Source organism: Phaseolus vulgaris, chromosome 5 (genome assembly GCF_000499845.2).
Source record: "Phaseolus vulgaris cultivar G19833 chromosome 5, P. vulgaris v2.0, whole genome shotgun sequence".
NCBI classification, from domain to species: Eukaryota; Viridiplantae; Streptophyta; class Magnoliopsida; order Fabales; family Fabaceae; genus Phaseolus; species Phaseolus vulgaris.
In genome coordinates, this window is record NC_023755.2 from 32,856,718 (window position 1) to 32,871,698 (window position 14,981).

Below are 14,981 nucleotides of genomic sequence, written 5' to 3' on the forward strand. Positions count from 1 at the left end.
CATGGACTCTGTTATTGGACCAGATTAAAATTTTGAATTATGATTAAAAGTGTATTATCTAATGTTTGACTACTTATTACTTTTGTTAATATTCTATTTAGATGTAATAAATTTGGTTGCATCAGTCGGTCCTAACCGGATGTTGAGGCGTCCAACTATCGTATGGATCCGACCAGTACACATATTAACCAAATCAGAGTTATAATTTGATACTTTTTAATTTGCAGTTTTCAAAATAACATTTTTTTCATTTTTTTTCGTTCGCTATACAAAAATCTGGCCAAACAGTACTTTAATAATGCCAAAATCAATTCTGCTCGTGTTCCACGGCAAGCCTGATATCCGCTTTGGTTTAGTATATTTTGAAAACAAATGAAAAAAAATCAAGGATGAACAATTGCCTGAAAAATTCATCCATTTTTATAGAAACACCAATTCAACTTGGACTAATGAAGGAGATGCACTAGCCGCTAGTGCATGAGAAATTAACTTTCCCTGGGGAGAATAATTTTATATGCCAAAAAACAGGATTGAATGACCTCAAATTCTGTTTTCAAACAACTTCAAGTAACTTGCAATTATTTGATCCTGTGAAAAGTCTGTGTAGTATCCCCTTCCCACTGAAATACCTTCTTCCCTTGCTAGGCTCTCAGCTTCTTCTTGTACTCTTTCACCACCAACTTTATTTGGATCCAACAAATTACAGGCTACCTCGACGACACCTTCACCATGTGCAAGTGCCATGGTCTGTACAGAGGGAAGTCCACCACCTCTTCCACTAAGCCGTTTTGCAATTCTCCGAGCAGCATTAATATCAGATGACAATAGAGGGATATTGTAGTTATCAACCCAATTGGTGGCTCCAATGACAGCAACACCTTTTGCTGGTGTAACTTGAGAGGGACCACTATCAGGATTCAGTGGTAAAGAGTCTGATTTTAGCCCCCCAATCCACTGGTTTTCGCTAGAATTTGGCTTAAAATAACCAAATACTCTTCTGATTGAATCAAGTGTCCTCCCCTCTTCATGAGCTGCTCCATATAGATATGTGGGAACTGCATTTAACGGCCATTGACATGCAAACATATAAATTTAAAAAGATGATTGGAAGTTCTATAGTCACCTTATCAGCATGTAAATTAGTACTTATCAAACTAATCGTACAACCAAGGAAACATCAAAACAAAATGAAACTTGGGAGCTAAGAAGAGTTAACCATGAAGGCATGATTCTTAAGAAACACTAAAACAGAATGGGGTTCAGGAAGCTTATTTCTGCATAAAACCGAAGAGGTTATTTGATTTTCCCATGTATAGAAATCTTGAAGATTAACTCTATGCTAAAGTTGGTTATCCCAATATTCGGCACAGCCTGAAAAGCGCACCAATTTAGTAAAGAAATATCTTTGAGAAATGTTTGGATGTCTAAAGTGATAGCAGAAGTCTAGAGCTGATAAGCTACCAGAACCCGGCACATATGGCGTTTGAGGTGTGGTGGACTTTTATATATTTTGGGCAAAGTTTCTTTATGCAAAAATATAACTGCTGGTGAGTTCTTCAATAGTGAGTTAGACCCTACAACCTACCATTCAGTGCGTGAATCAATTGATTCATAGTTAATCAATCTAGTTTAATCAGTCTCTCAAATTCGAGTGAATTTGCTTCTCTTCTGCTATAATTGTTTTAGTTCCTGTTAAGGATTTTCAATGTGTTCATTCTTTTTTCTTTTTTATATCTGTTGCACGTTATTTCTTGCACTCTAAATTAAGTAAATGTTGTTCAACATCTAACATAATCCTCTTAAGCATCTACACATTACCTTTTAATCTTTTAAAATGCCAGTAGTGTATACAAACAAACTTCTGATTCAGCATAACACAAGGTAATCAAAATTGAAGACCCTCAACCCATACATTATACGCTACTAACCTTGAAGATTAGAACCCATGTCCATGGCTAAACACCTAGCAGTGGTAGCTGCTTGATCCAAGGAAGCATCAAGCAAGGGGTGAAAACAAATGTGGTCCACAACACCAAGTCGAGGATGAGTCCCAGAGTGCACCTCAAAGTCAATGGTGTCAAAGGAAGCCTTCACCATTGCCAACACAGCATTTGCCAGGTGAGATGGCCCTGAAAGATCCAATTCAGAGACAAGAGTGTAGCCAACTCTGTTGTAGGCCACATCCTCGAACTTGTTGATTATGGGAGCCAAAGGGAAAAGCTTCGAAGCTCCTTCTATTGATTCCAATGCAATTCTGTTCCTGCTCTCTGATATGTACACCTTGCAGCAACCCACAATGGACTTCAACATGTTTCTTCACAATCAACATTCATCACTTAGGTGGTGTGAGTGAGTGAGTGAAACGGCAAAAATCACTTACCTTAAAACATGTTCCCACAATCCATTTTCGACCACAAGCCCAATAACAAAAACAAAACCTTATCTCAAATATTTTTTAAACATGAGTTAAGAGATTGAAGATTAAAGACACGTATAGAAGGTAATTTTGGTGGATATGTTAATCCCCCGCACAGAAAATGCCAAAATCCGTGAGAGTTACAAGATGGTACACCCAAATGGCATTTGATTGAGATTTAGTGTTTTACTGATCAAAAAAGTTAGATATCATGAAAGGGAAGCGTAAAAAACAAGGAGAAATGCACTAACAAAAACAAAAAGTTAAAATACCCGTTTTCAGTTCAAGTCTGGAACCAAACAAAGGAACATCGAGTTTCAGTTCTCCGTATTATTAACCAAAGAAATGAAGAATTTTCACTTTTCTTTCGGCCATTTTAAAACCAAATAAATGTTTGTTCTTGTAGAATTTGGGAGCAAGTGGCTGTGGACTAATAATAACAGAAAAGGAGATTTCTTTTTGCAGCTCCATGGTTTCTTTCTGCACTTCTATGATGCTTAAAAGACAAAAACACCCTTAGTCTCTGTCGTATTCTTCTACTTCATCTTTACTAGTCATTTCACGCTCCTCATCCCTTTGATAGTGTATTCATCTGGTTCTACATTTTTTTACCTGTAACACTTTTTCCACTTAAAAAATTCCAACATATCACATTGCATTTTGGTATTTTCGGTCCTCAAAATATGGAAGCTTTTTTTTCTTGCCAAATAACTTCTGGACTGAAAATACTTCCAAATTAAACAATTCAAAAACTTTATTTAATGAAAAGATTACTTGTATTTTACAATTTCAAAATTATTTTTTATGCAAAAAAAATACCTATGTATGGTGTTAAACGGAAGTAAACGCTTATTTTCAATTAATTTGTAAGATACTCTTGGATTACACAATCTAGAAAAAAAATTATGAAACAATGACTTGTTAACCATAATATAAGTGTGTAAGTGACTCATACAATATACACTTGCTACACTTGCAATGTACTCTTAGATACAATGATAATATCATATGTTTCCCTTTTCTCTCTCTTTGTATTCTCATGCATTACGCTCTTCACAACATGGTATCATGAGTCATTTTTTTCTCCTCCATCATGACTGCCTCCTTCTACTCTTCTTCATCTTCTACGCCTTCTTCTTCTTTCTCTTTACCTCTGGCCATGCCTTCTATTCATCCGTTCACAACACCCATCACCCTTAAACTAGATGAAGATAATTATCTTCTCTGGAAACATCAGGTGTTTGCCTCCATTCGCGGGCTAAAACTGGTTCGTTTTCTTGAAGGCACTAGTGTTCCATCAAGAACCACTTCATCCACCGTTGATGCAAGTCCCCAACTCTCTGAAGATTTCTTACACTATCAACAGCATGATCAACTCATCATAGCTTGGTTACTTGCCTCGATGATTATGCCAATTCTTACAAATGTAGTGGGTCTTGATACAACTGCAGATATTTGGCACCGTCTTGAAACCTAGTTTTCATCCCATACAAGAGCCAAGGTTTAGAAACTTAAGTTGCAGTTAAAGGATCATCCCGCACTGATCCTTATATGATCACTGAAATTGAGGCTATTCTATTTGCCCAAGAAGAACGCTTCATCAGGTATAAACTTTATCAATCAAGTTTATTTCAAGCTAATATCACTTTTGCCTCTTCTCCACATCATTCACAGTCCCGCCCTACCTTTCCAAACTCATCCTGTGGTGGTCGTGGTTATAATCCCTCATCAAAATATAATCGTTTCAATCACGACAAATCCAGACCTTCACATTACAATTCTTGGAACTCTACTACGTTTTCTTCATGGAAAAGAAACAACATATGGTGCCAAATATGCTCGAAACTTGGACACATTGTTCTTCATTGTTGGAACTGGTATGATTGTAATACACCACCAACCTTTTCTGCAAACACATCTCATTTGTCTACACCTCCGAGTGATGATTGTTCCTCCTCTCTACTTGGTACACCCTCATCTTTAGAAGATCCATTATGGTATCTAAATAGCGGCGCCTCTCACCATATAACAAACAACCATACTCTATTCAATGATTGACAACTTTATCATGGCAATGCAAACGTTAAGCTTGGTAATGTTGCAGGTATGACAATCTCCCACATTGGTTATGCTTCTTGTGTATCATCTACATCTTGTACTTGTTTTTCTCTATATGATATTTTACATGTTTCTCATATTAATAAGAATTTGCTAAGTGTTTCAAAGTTTGGTCGTGACAACAATGTGTTCTTTGAATTTCACCCTCATTCTTGCTATGTTAAACACCACGTAACCAAACATATTCTTCTACAAGGAACCATTAAAGATGATCTATATGTCTTTCCTGATCTAAGATCATCCGTTTTTTCTGCTAACTACACCTCTTTTAAGTCTGAAAAAATCTCCTCTTCACTTATGGCATAATAGACTTTGGCATTGTAGTTTTTCCGTGATCAAAGATGCTCTAAACCATTGTGCAATTTTTTGTAATGACAAACTGTTTTTCTATGATGCATGTGTTACGGTCAAAGCCCATCAATTGCCTTTTTCTTTATCTACTACTGTGTATCATCAACCTTTAGAATTGATATATAATGATATATGGGGACCTTCTATTGTTTGTGCTACTAATGGTGCATCATACTATATCTCTTTTCTTAATGCTTATTCCAAATATACGTGGATTTATCTCTTACATGCTAAATCTCAAGCTTTTGTTGCCTTTGAACATTTTAAACTCTTCACTAAGAATCAAACTGGTTTCAAAATCAAAACTGTTCAAACCGATAATGCAAAATAATTTTTTGTTTTTAACTCCTTTTTACACAAACATGGTATCCAACATCGTTTCGTATGCCCTCACACACATTAAAAGAACAGTGCTATAGAGAGAAAGCATTGCCATATTACAGACAGGGGCTTATCCATGCTTGTTGTTGCTTCTCTTCCAACCAAATTTTGTGTTGAAACTTTTATCATTGCCACTCATATAATAAATGTCCTTCCTTCCACTATTTTAAAATGTAAAACTCCCTATGAACTATTGCTCAAAACTAAACCGGACTATACAAAATTCAATCCTTTGAATGTGCGTGCTACCCTATGTTATGTCCCAATAATAAACACAAACTTGATTTTTGTTCTTCATGTTGCTTATTTCTTGGATATAGTTTCATAACAAAGGTTACATTTGTTTATCTTCTTCTAGTAAAACTTATATCTCTAGGCATGTGGTTTTTAATGAAGATATTTTTCCATACTCTAACTCTCAATATGGTTTTTTACCTAATTTGGCCACCAATAATATCTCTCCTCTATGCTACCCACTTTAATTGTCTTAAATTCTCCTATTCATTTTTCTATTGATACTTCTACTACTTTGCCGGACTCACCCACACACGTCCAATGTTCTTCATCCTGTTCCACTAATCACAACACAAGCAATTCATCACCCACTCACAATATTCACCCCATAACTACTAGAGCTAAGGCAAGTATTGTTAAACCCAAAATTTATTCTGAAACCATATGTTGTTTCTTCTGAACCCACTACTGTAACTGCTGCTTTAGCATCTCCCTTGTGAACTTGAGCCATGATTGATGAGTATCGTGCTCTTTTATCAACAATGGTACATGGACACTTACTTCTCTACCACCGAGTTCAAACATAGTTGGCTGCAAATGGATTTTTAAGCATAAATACAATGCAGATGGCTCTTTTAGGAGACACAAAGCACGGTTGGGGGCAAATGGTTACAGCTAAACTGAGGGTTTTGACTATTCTGCAACATTCAATCCAGTAATTAAACCCACCACCATTAGAGTTGTGATGGCTCATGTTGTGTCGTCTCACTAACACATTCATCAAATAGATATCAACAATGCATTTCTTAATGGTGATCTCAACGAACACGTGTACATGCAGCAACCTTCGGGATTCATTGCTCCCAATCCTAATCTTGTATGCAAGCTTCATAAGGCCATATATGGTCTCAAATAGGCACTTCGTGCTTGGTTCCAAAAGCTAAGTCAAACTCTTCACAATATTGGTTTTAATTCCACAATTATTGATCCGTCTTTATTTGTTCGCTTCACTAACTCATCTACATTGTTTGTCTTGATATATATGTGGATGACATTGTCATTATTGGATCATCATCTACTGTTATCAAGTCTCTCATCACTACTCTCAATTCCAACTTTTCTCTCAAAGATCTCGGTCCCCTGCATCATTTCCTGGGTATAGAAGTCTCTACTCTCAAGTCTAGCCAATTACACCTATCTCAACGATGTTACATTCAGAATTTATTACACTGCACCAACATGATTGCCTCTAACCCACAGCCTACACCCATGATCACATCCTTAAAACTTCCAAAAGATGTTACTACAGTTGTTCCAGATCCTGATTTGCTTAGATTTGTTGTTGGTGCCCTTCAGTATGTTTTTATCATTCGTCCTAAGCTTACCTACTCGATCAATAAGGTTTCTCAATTCATGCATAGCTCTCAAGAGCATCACTAGAAAGTTGTCAAGCATATCCTAAGATATCTCAAAGGTACTATGCATCATGGTCTTCTCATCAAATGCAGTAACAACACCAATCTTATGGGATTTTGTGACTCAGACTAGGGAAATGATATTGATGATACAAAATCCACCACTGGTTACTATATCTATTTTGGTTCCAACATCATCTCATGGTCATCCCACAAATAGAAGGTTGTTTCTTGAAGCAGCACGGAGGCTGAATATCGTGGGATTGCAACAATTCTCACTGATCTCATCTTACTTCAATCTTTACTCTCAAAGCTTCACATCTCCACTTTTGTTCCCAAAATTTTCTCTAATGATCTTGGAGTTGTTTTACTCTCTGCAAATGCCATTCTACACTAAAAATTTAAACACTTTGAGTTGGACCTTCATTTCGTTGATGACCACATTCATATTGTCTGCACTTTTTATATACACTTGCAATGTACTCTTAGATACAATAATAATATCATATGTTTCCCTTTTCTCTCTCTTTGTATTCTCATGCATTACGCTCTTAACAACATGACTTTCAAAATATGTAATCCACAAACTTTTTTTATGCAAAAAAAAACCCACAGATTATATAATTTAGAAGTCAAAAATGATTTTTCAATTGGACGATCTGAAAAATACTTTCAAGATTATACAATTTAAATTTTTTATATAAAAAGTAATGTTTGAATTATGTAATTTAGGATTTTTTTTTTATGCAAAAAAAATTATTTCTAGATTTTGTAATTAAGAAGTTAAAAATATTTTCTAGATTTTTTAATCTAAAAAAAAATTATGAAAAAAAAATGAATTTCAAGTGTAATTGTGGAAGACACTTTAACTTTTTAAGATTTTAAATTGTGGAAAAAACTTTAAACCGAAAGAAGAAAGTGGAGATTTTACGGCAAAAGAAAGTAATAATTTGTTCCTAATGACGAATATCGAACCCACAAGGAACAATTTAATTATCAAATAAAAGATTCACTGAATAGAAAAAAAAATATACAAAGTTTGTTGGTTGGAAATTTGTTATGATTGCAATAATTAAAAAGAAAGTAAGTCAAAGAGTTTGTTCGATTGGGATAGGGTTCATCCTTCTTACTCTTTTGTACTTTGAATGGCATGGTAATATCTATCATTTGATTATTTTGATGCCCGTATAAAAGTCATTTATATCGATTTCTCGCATATAAAATTATTAAGACAGTTTCCTAAATATTGATTCCTCACATATTTATAAAAACTTCTTATCATTATGATTACATGTAGATAGCAATTAATATTTCAAATTTATTCCTAACATTCAAGTATGTTAAGCATTATCATTTGGGTCAAAAGCTTAGAAGTACTTTCCAATCAAATCTAAGGATCTTGGTGATGGTAGACAAGCATTACAAATAAAATGACAATATCAATCATCAATCAATAACAGAATATTATATTTAAATATCACCTTAATAGATAAGAGTTTGAACATATTACTCTCAATCTCGAAGGTAGAATTAGTCATTCATGTTAACCATTACAAGCATGAAAAACAAGAAAATAAGATCTAGATGTTTCTCCTTGACGACTGTCTCCTCTAGGATTTTTTATCACCTCCTATTCTCCCAATTGATGTTTAGGGTTGTGCCTCACACCCCATATTTAACCTGGTTGGGCTTGAGATAAGTGACTTCTCCCTTGGGCATGATTGGACTTGCATGGGCGTGTTGGACGAAAACAGGCCCAACGTCACTAGAGTGATCTCGCCAAGGCAAGATCCTCTAGGAGCTTCTGGCTTGGGTGAGTGTTGGAGCGTTCAATTTTTCCTTCTTAGACTTTTTTTATTCTCCTTTTGTCCTTACATCTCCATTCTTCCATAGAATTCTGAAATTAACAAAAAATTTGGGAATAAATCATTCTTATTCAAATTATAATCACAAAATATGTAAAAATGTTTAAATTCATAAATTAGGGGTTATATTATAATTATTTTATCAATTAATATTTATAAATATCTGTATTTTAATATGAAATATTAATACAATATGACATTTATCAATAAATTAACGAAGAAAAGCATGTAGAAAATAGCCCAACTTGTTAAGCACTAATCACAACCCAATGGACTAAGATCTGCTGCCACACCGAATTCCAAATGACAAATTCTCCCCTCCACGTCCACTGCTTCTTCGTGTACTTTCATATAATTTTGAAAAACCAAATATACCTTTAACAATATATCAGATGGGTCAATCCAAACACTCTTTTTTTATTTTGAATACCAATTTTGATGGATTTGTGTCTTCATATTTTCGGAATTGTTGATGGAATGCGGAAGCTACACAGATTGGAGATGGAACAAGATCCTCTTAAGAGTGGTGGTGACCTTGAAGGTGCATGAAAAGTAGAATTTGAGAGTGGTGAGACCAACTCTACTTGGAAGGGGATGGTTTAGGAAGATTAAGAGCCTAACCTAGGAGGTTTTGGGCAAAGAGTGATATTGGCAAAATTTTGGCAGCAATTCACTCATGTATTAATCTTGCATTTACATGACCCAAGCTCCTCTATATATAGCAAGAGTGGGAGAATTGGAGGAAAATTCAAATGTTGGCACATGGGAAGCTGGCTCCTAAATTCAGCACATGTGAGGTAGGTTCTAGAATTCTTCCATGTGCTAGGAGTTCTAGAACCTTATGCTTCACTTAGGCTAAATGTGGGCTGGACCTTAGTTTAATTAGGAGTAGGAAACTCTAATTAAACTTAGGTTAGCATTTTAGGTACCACTTTGCATGTTTCAACAAAAATACAAAAGAATTAAATTATGTTACTTTTGACGAAAAAATGTAAAAATTATTCTACACTAAAGTTTATGACATGTAGAATGCGTCCTCTTGACCCTTCTTTAACTATAACTCTAATGGTTGCCTCAATTTAACATTTTGGTAAGCTTTTAAGGAATTGGTGTTGGACCTCTTCCATCAAATTTATATCATCATTTAGTTAAAACTTGATCCAGAATTATATGTTGAATTATACAAACTAAACTGATCTATTTTTATCATTTACAAAGCAGATTTTACAATTCATAATATAAATCCGAATCGATTTAAACTATGGAACTGTACAAGTCGGTATTTAAATAAAATAAAAAAACCGAGAAAAAATTAGATGCAGGAGCAGCCCAGAAGAAGACAAGGGTCATCACAGCTAGGCAGGCACCGAGAACAATGGCAGTAATAAAAGTCTCTCTGAACTTCCAGAAATCTGGCAGTGGAGATGGCTTCACCCTGTCTTTGCAAAATGGTCATGATGGTCCCATCATTCAGAATGGCAATGATCAGAACCACAAAGGCTCAGAAGTCAAACTTCCATATTAGAGCAAGCACCAAAAACCCTAACACCACTCCAATGGTAATAGAAACAACATATATCGTGTAATTCTTCATTCTTTTGGAAGATGGTTCTGCTTCTCAACCCATCATTAACAATCACACTCAAGCCAGGCTCCGTGAGAACTATGTCAGATGCATTGGAATGGCCTTTCCACAATTCATTTTTTTATTTATTTTGAATATTGGATTAGGGAGAATTTATCATTCCAAATAGAAGGATGAACAGTTTAAATTATTTTGAAATCTACTTCGTAGTAAATATCTACACAAGGAATGGAAATATATCATTTTTTTATTTATACTCCTTTTTCCCATTTTTCTTTGCGTTTCAATAATCCTCGTTAAATTATAATTTTTGGCCTGTATAATCATTTTAACCGAAACGTTATTATTAACAATAGTTTTTAAACTCTATTCATTTTTTTATGTTATAAAAAAGTTACACTATCAGTCAATAATAAATCATTATTAATATTGCTTTGAATTTTCTTCATTTAATACCTTTCTATTTTGCTTTCCTGCCTCTATGCTGAAGATAAAACGTAGTTTCTTTAGGAAAGTCCCCAGCATACGATTTCAAATGAAGACGTACTCAACCAAATTCTAAGTGAAATTAATAAAATTATCTTTGCAAAAAGGCCACATTTCGCACTAACTAAGGAAAAGAAAGAAAATGGAAAAGAGATAAAAGAAAATGAAGTTTTAAGAAATCACATTTCTGCAGAGAGACGTAGAGATAAAATGCAGAGACAGTAAAATAGTGTTGTCTCACAACACATTTTAAAAAGAAAAAAGAGATAGAAAGTATGACAAGATAAGTGTAGACTAAGAGAAATAATGGAGAAAATATAATTTTCAGAAATGTATTATTAATTTGGTATTTGCTGCTATGAAGGAACACTGTTACATGTAAACTAATCGTGCATGCTGGTTTAAAGAGTAACAGTTATAGTGGTGGACCATGTGAAAAGTTGTACTATCAGCAAATTATTTCAATCAAAACTTAGAGATCTACGAAGTGATCTGCGGTAGTGGTCGTTGCAGTTCATAATTTTGTTGCCAACCTTCTAGTTGAACGAGATTGCACTTTACACTTCTTTCTTGAACCTGCCAACACATATATTAGATAAATTTAACGATTAAGAAACCAAAAAATGGATTGGCTTGGTGATAGAAAATTTGGTTATATGCTAATTTTTAACATGATGTTATTGTACAAGGATGAAATGTGAATTCGTACTACAAGCATGAGACGATGAGTTTTTAGCTATAGACTATAACAAAATTTGAACTCTTTTTGTGCACTTAAATGGAACTATGAAAGCTTCACTTTCTCGTCTGTTAGTCGTGTTTCAAAATTAGTTACCTCAAACACATATATGGCCTGGAAAAGATCATAGAACTCTTCTAAGAACTGTTTCTCTTGTGCTACAACTTTTGCTAATTCTGATAGCATTGCAGCAATCTTATCAACCTCCTGATGAAGCAATATTTGATTTCAATTTACTTGCTCAGAGATAATAACAGAACTAAGTAGCACAGTGTTTACAAATTATAAACATACGGAAGATGATAAAGTAGTTAAAGTTGACTTGATGCGAGCCGTGAGATCAGCTGCATGCCGTAGAGCAATAGATGTTGATTGCATGTTCACCTGTCAGAATAAGATTTAATTCAGTCAATACACTTTTCCCATCACTTCTGATATGTAACGTTTTCTACTTTCCACTGTACCTAGTTACGTACCCTAGCACCTTCCAAAAGAGGAACTCTGCAAACAACCGAATGCAGACACTCTTTGATGGCTGTAATTGCTTGCAAGTGTTGTCTTTCCATACCTACCCAAGATTCCAATGGCTTCATCTGCAGTAAACATCAAAATATCAGTTGGAAAAAGAAACCTTAGAAATTCCACATAGTTTAACAAATCTTGATAAAGTGAGATTTACTCTGACCTGAGAATACAGAACAAAAGCGATCTTCATTTCAAGTTTTTCTCTGACAAATTGTATCTTCTTTTTCAGAACAGAACGTTGTAACTTTGTGAGAGCATCCCAAACACATATCAAATTGCTCTAAACACAACAAATGAAGATGTCATCAGTTCATCCTTTCTCATTCGTTAGTTGTGAGACAATATATTAAGAGAAATTAAAGAGTAGAGTGAGGCATACACGTAGACGCATAGAAGAGTTCATCTTTGATATACAGAAACACGTAACTTGATACTTTATCATATCGTATCATATATGAACATACTCTTTTAAAAGAATAAAAATGTATCTTTTTGTCCAAAACATAGTTCTAGAAACTCCACACAGTAATCTAAACATCTTCTGTAAGTTTGCATTTCTCTCTATTCTATGTAGGTATCTACTATCAAACATTTTACACATGCATACATACATACCTCAGCCTTGTGAGAAATGGTTCCATTAACAACCTGAGCTCTAGCATTCGCAAACCGCCATTGCATCAACCGATTATCAAACAAACGAAGCTTAAGAACTACCTCCGAGTTAACACCAAAACCAATCGGCGAAAGAGACCCAAACCCACCACTTTTCTTACTCTTAAAGAGATCAAAACCCATGTTGAGCAACTTCTCCACCCCTTTCACCTTGGTAGTAGGACTAGTGGCATGGTGCTTGAAGCCCGAAAACGACATCGGTTTATCCATGCTCTCAACCGACATAGCCGGCGACTCCGCTCTCCCAGGAGACAAAGCCCACGAAGAGTTCGAACTCTTGTACGATCCAGCAAGCGAATTAGCCCTCCTAATAGCCGTTTTCAACGTGAACCGTTTCACAACCGAGGACTCACTGTTCAAGTTCGCAATATTGGAATCCGAAGTTCCCCTTCGAGACCTTCTCAACGCTGTTGTTGCAACACTCGAAGGTCCAACCTCCACATCAGGTTCCGAATCGAGAGTGTTTCTGGAAGAACCAGAGTGTCTCCGCGAAGAGAAGGACTTGGCGTTCTCGTCCAGCAACAATCTTCCAGGAGCCATGTTGCTATAAACCGGTCTCTTAGAAGATGGTGATTCTGAGGGTGTTACTAATTTCGCCACGTGTCTCGCGGAGCCACCAGTGATGATGGGTGTATTAGTTGTGCCCTCTATGATTCTGTCTTCGGTGATGTGATCGGCGAGGGTACCGGAGTTTCTCTTCGCCACCGTAGAGGAAGGCCATAGTTGGTGGCGCGTGGGACCCGTGTCCTCCGGGATGGCGTTGCGCCGGTTTGGGCTCGAGGATTTGCGGCGGACCGGGGAGTGGCATTCAGCGGAGTGTGTGGTTGAGTTGGGAGGTGAAGGGAGAAACCGTGAACTTGATTCGCTGTGTCGGAGTCGACGAGGTTTCGGAGATGGACTAGAAACCGGTGAACCGTTCGGCGTTTTCATGGGACAGAGGATGTTGGAAGTAAAAACCTCTGCGCGTGTTTTTTTTTTCTTTTGCTTGTTGTATGTAAGTACGTAAGAGTTGACACTAGAGAATGGCGCCGTGAAATATTAATCACGTTGCGCCGGCATGGATGAATTACTTGCATGCCCTTGTGGTTGCTAGTGTTGGTTTACGTGGCAGGTGGAGACAGGAATGGAAGTTGAAAATCATTGCCGAGAATTCGGTTTTTCCTGTTTCAGTGAGGGGTGAAGAATCTCTGTATTAGTGCCACATGTTCGAAATTTCTTCAAAGTTGAAATGGCCTTTATTTTCTCACACTTTCTGTTTGGCTGGAGTGCACTATTTTTTAATTTAATTTGTTACTACATGCGAAACTGATTTTATTTTTTTGTTAGCAAAGTTTGTGTGATGTGAGCACGTTTATAGAATAATACAATCATATTTTAAAAACTTGTGACACTTCATTTCTTTCCGATAGAAGTTGAGTTTGAGAGAAATGTTGGAAATGGTAGTCACCTTTGAAGATGTAGATAAGAACAAAGTTATATATATATATATACACACACACGGATCGGTCCAATCCTGCGTTTAAAATTACTGGGAAATAAATACAGTGCAAATTTATTCCCTTTGACCAAATATAAAATCCATAAGCCAAGGAAGCAATTTTGTTGTTCTTTCATGGCTAGTTTTTGCTTATAACTTTGCTGTCCCTTAAACTAAATATGAAATGGACTAAAAATATTAATGAATGCGAGATAAATGAAACCATGGCAAAACGTAATTTTAATTCACAAAAGAGTAGCTGATGCTATGCATCACTATTCCTTCAGTCAACTATTTCATTTCTAAATAAGTTTTCTTCATAATTAAACACATGAAATATATTACTTTTTATTAAGATATTTTTCATTGGTATGGTCATAAATTAATATCCTGTCAACCAAAAATTTAAAAAGTAAAAACAGTTACCATTATTAAAATAGTTTAGTTACGTCATGCAATGCTGAAGCAATACAGATGGATGAGAAGGAAGCATTTTGTTAGAACTTAGTAGAAATGAAAGTCCCACATGGGCGAAATTTCACCACACGACTCTCTTTTTTCTTTTTTGTTTTATTTCTTTACTTTGAGAAAAATTAAAAGAGATTCTTTTTTTCTTTTAAGATGTCTTAAGTAGTTAAAATTTCGTATCTTCGTGAGAGTGTGGTTATTTCTTTTTATTTAGACAGAAATATACCAATTTCTTTTTGTCTACTG

General features: G+C 35.5%; 2 protein-coding genes across 2 annotated transcripts; both read right to left on the reverse strand.

Annotated features, from left to right (window-relative positions):
* Positions 1 to 397: 397 nt before the first annotated feature.
* On the reverse strand, positions 398 to 2,827 carry LOC137835486 (formiminotransferase cyclodeaminase-like protein). Its single transcript, XM_068644015.1, has 3 exons — positions 2,689 to 2,827; positions 1,929 to 2,314; positions 398 to 1,055 (listed from the first exon to the last, which is right to left on the reverse strand). The coding sequence occupies exons 2-3, from the start codon at positions 2,308 to 2,310 to the stop codon at positions 541 to 543; spliced, it is 897 nt and encodes a 298-aa protein (XP_068500116.1). The 5' UTR covers positions 2,311 to 2,314; positions 2,689 to 2,827; the 3' UTR covers positions 398 to 540.
* An 8,320-nt stretch (positions 2,828 to 11,147) lies between these two features.
* On the reverse strand, positions 11,148 to 13,968 carry LOC137835485 (QWRF motif-containing protein 3-like). Its single transcript, XM_068644014.1, has 6 exons — positions 12,731 to 13,968; positions 12,276 to 12,395; positions 12,067 to 12,183; positions 11,885 to 11,974; positions 11,687 to 11,797; positions 11,148 to 11,427 (listed from the first exon to the last, which is right to left on the reverse strand). Exons 1-6 carry the CDS (start codon positions 13,718 to 13,720, stop codon positions 11,332 to 11,334), a joined length of 1,524 nt encoding a protein of 507 aa, XP_068500115.1. The 5' UTR covers positions 13,721 to 13,968; the 3' UTR covers positions 11,148 to 11,331.
* Positions 13,969 to 14,981: the final 1,013 nt, after the last annotated feature.

What these genes read in the sequence shown, in the direction of transcription:
- LOC137835486 (XM_068644015.1), bottom strand. Translation starts at nt 2,310, where the DNA reads ATGTTGAAGTCCATTGTGGGTTGCTGCAAGGTGTACATATCAGAGAGC. An exon ending in CATGGGTTCTAATCTTCAAG is followed by an intron (nt 1,056 to 1,928) that starts GTTAGTAGCGTA and finishes CGTTAAATGCAG; the next exon opens with TTCCCACATATCTATATGGA.
- LOC137835485 (XM_068644014.1), bottom strand. Translation starts at nt 13,720, where the DNA reads ATGAAAACGCCGAACGGTTCACCGGTTTCTAGTCCATCTCCGAAACCT. An exon ending in CCATTTCTCACAAGGCTGAG is followed by an intron (nt 12,396 to 12,730) that starts GTATGTATGTAT and finishes TGTTGTGTTTAG; the next exon opens with AGCAATTTGATATGTGTTTG. An exon ending in TAACTACTTTATCATCTTCC is followed by an intron (nt 11,798 to 11,884) that starts GTATGTTTATAA and finishes TTGCTTCATCAG; the next exon opens with GAGGTTGATAAGATTGCTGC.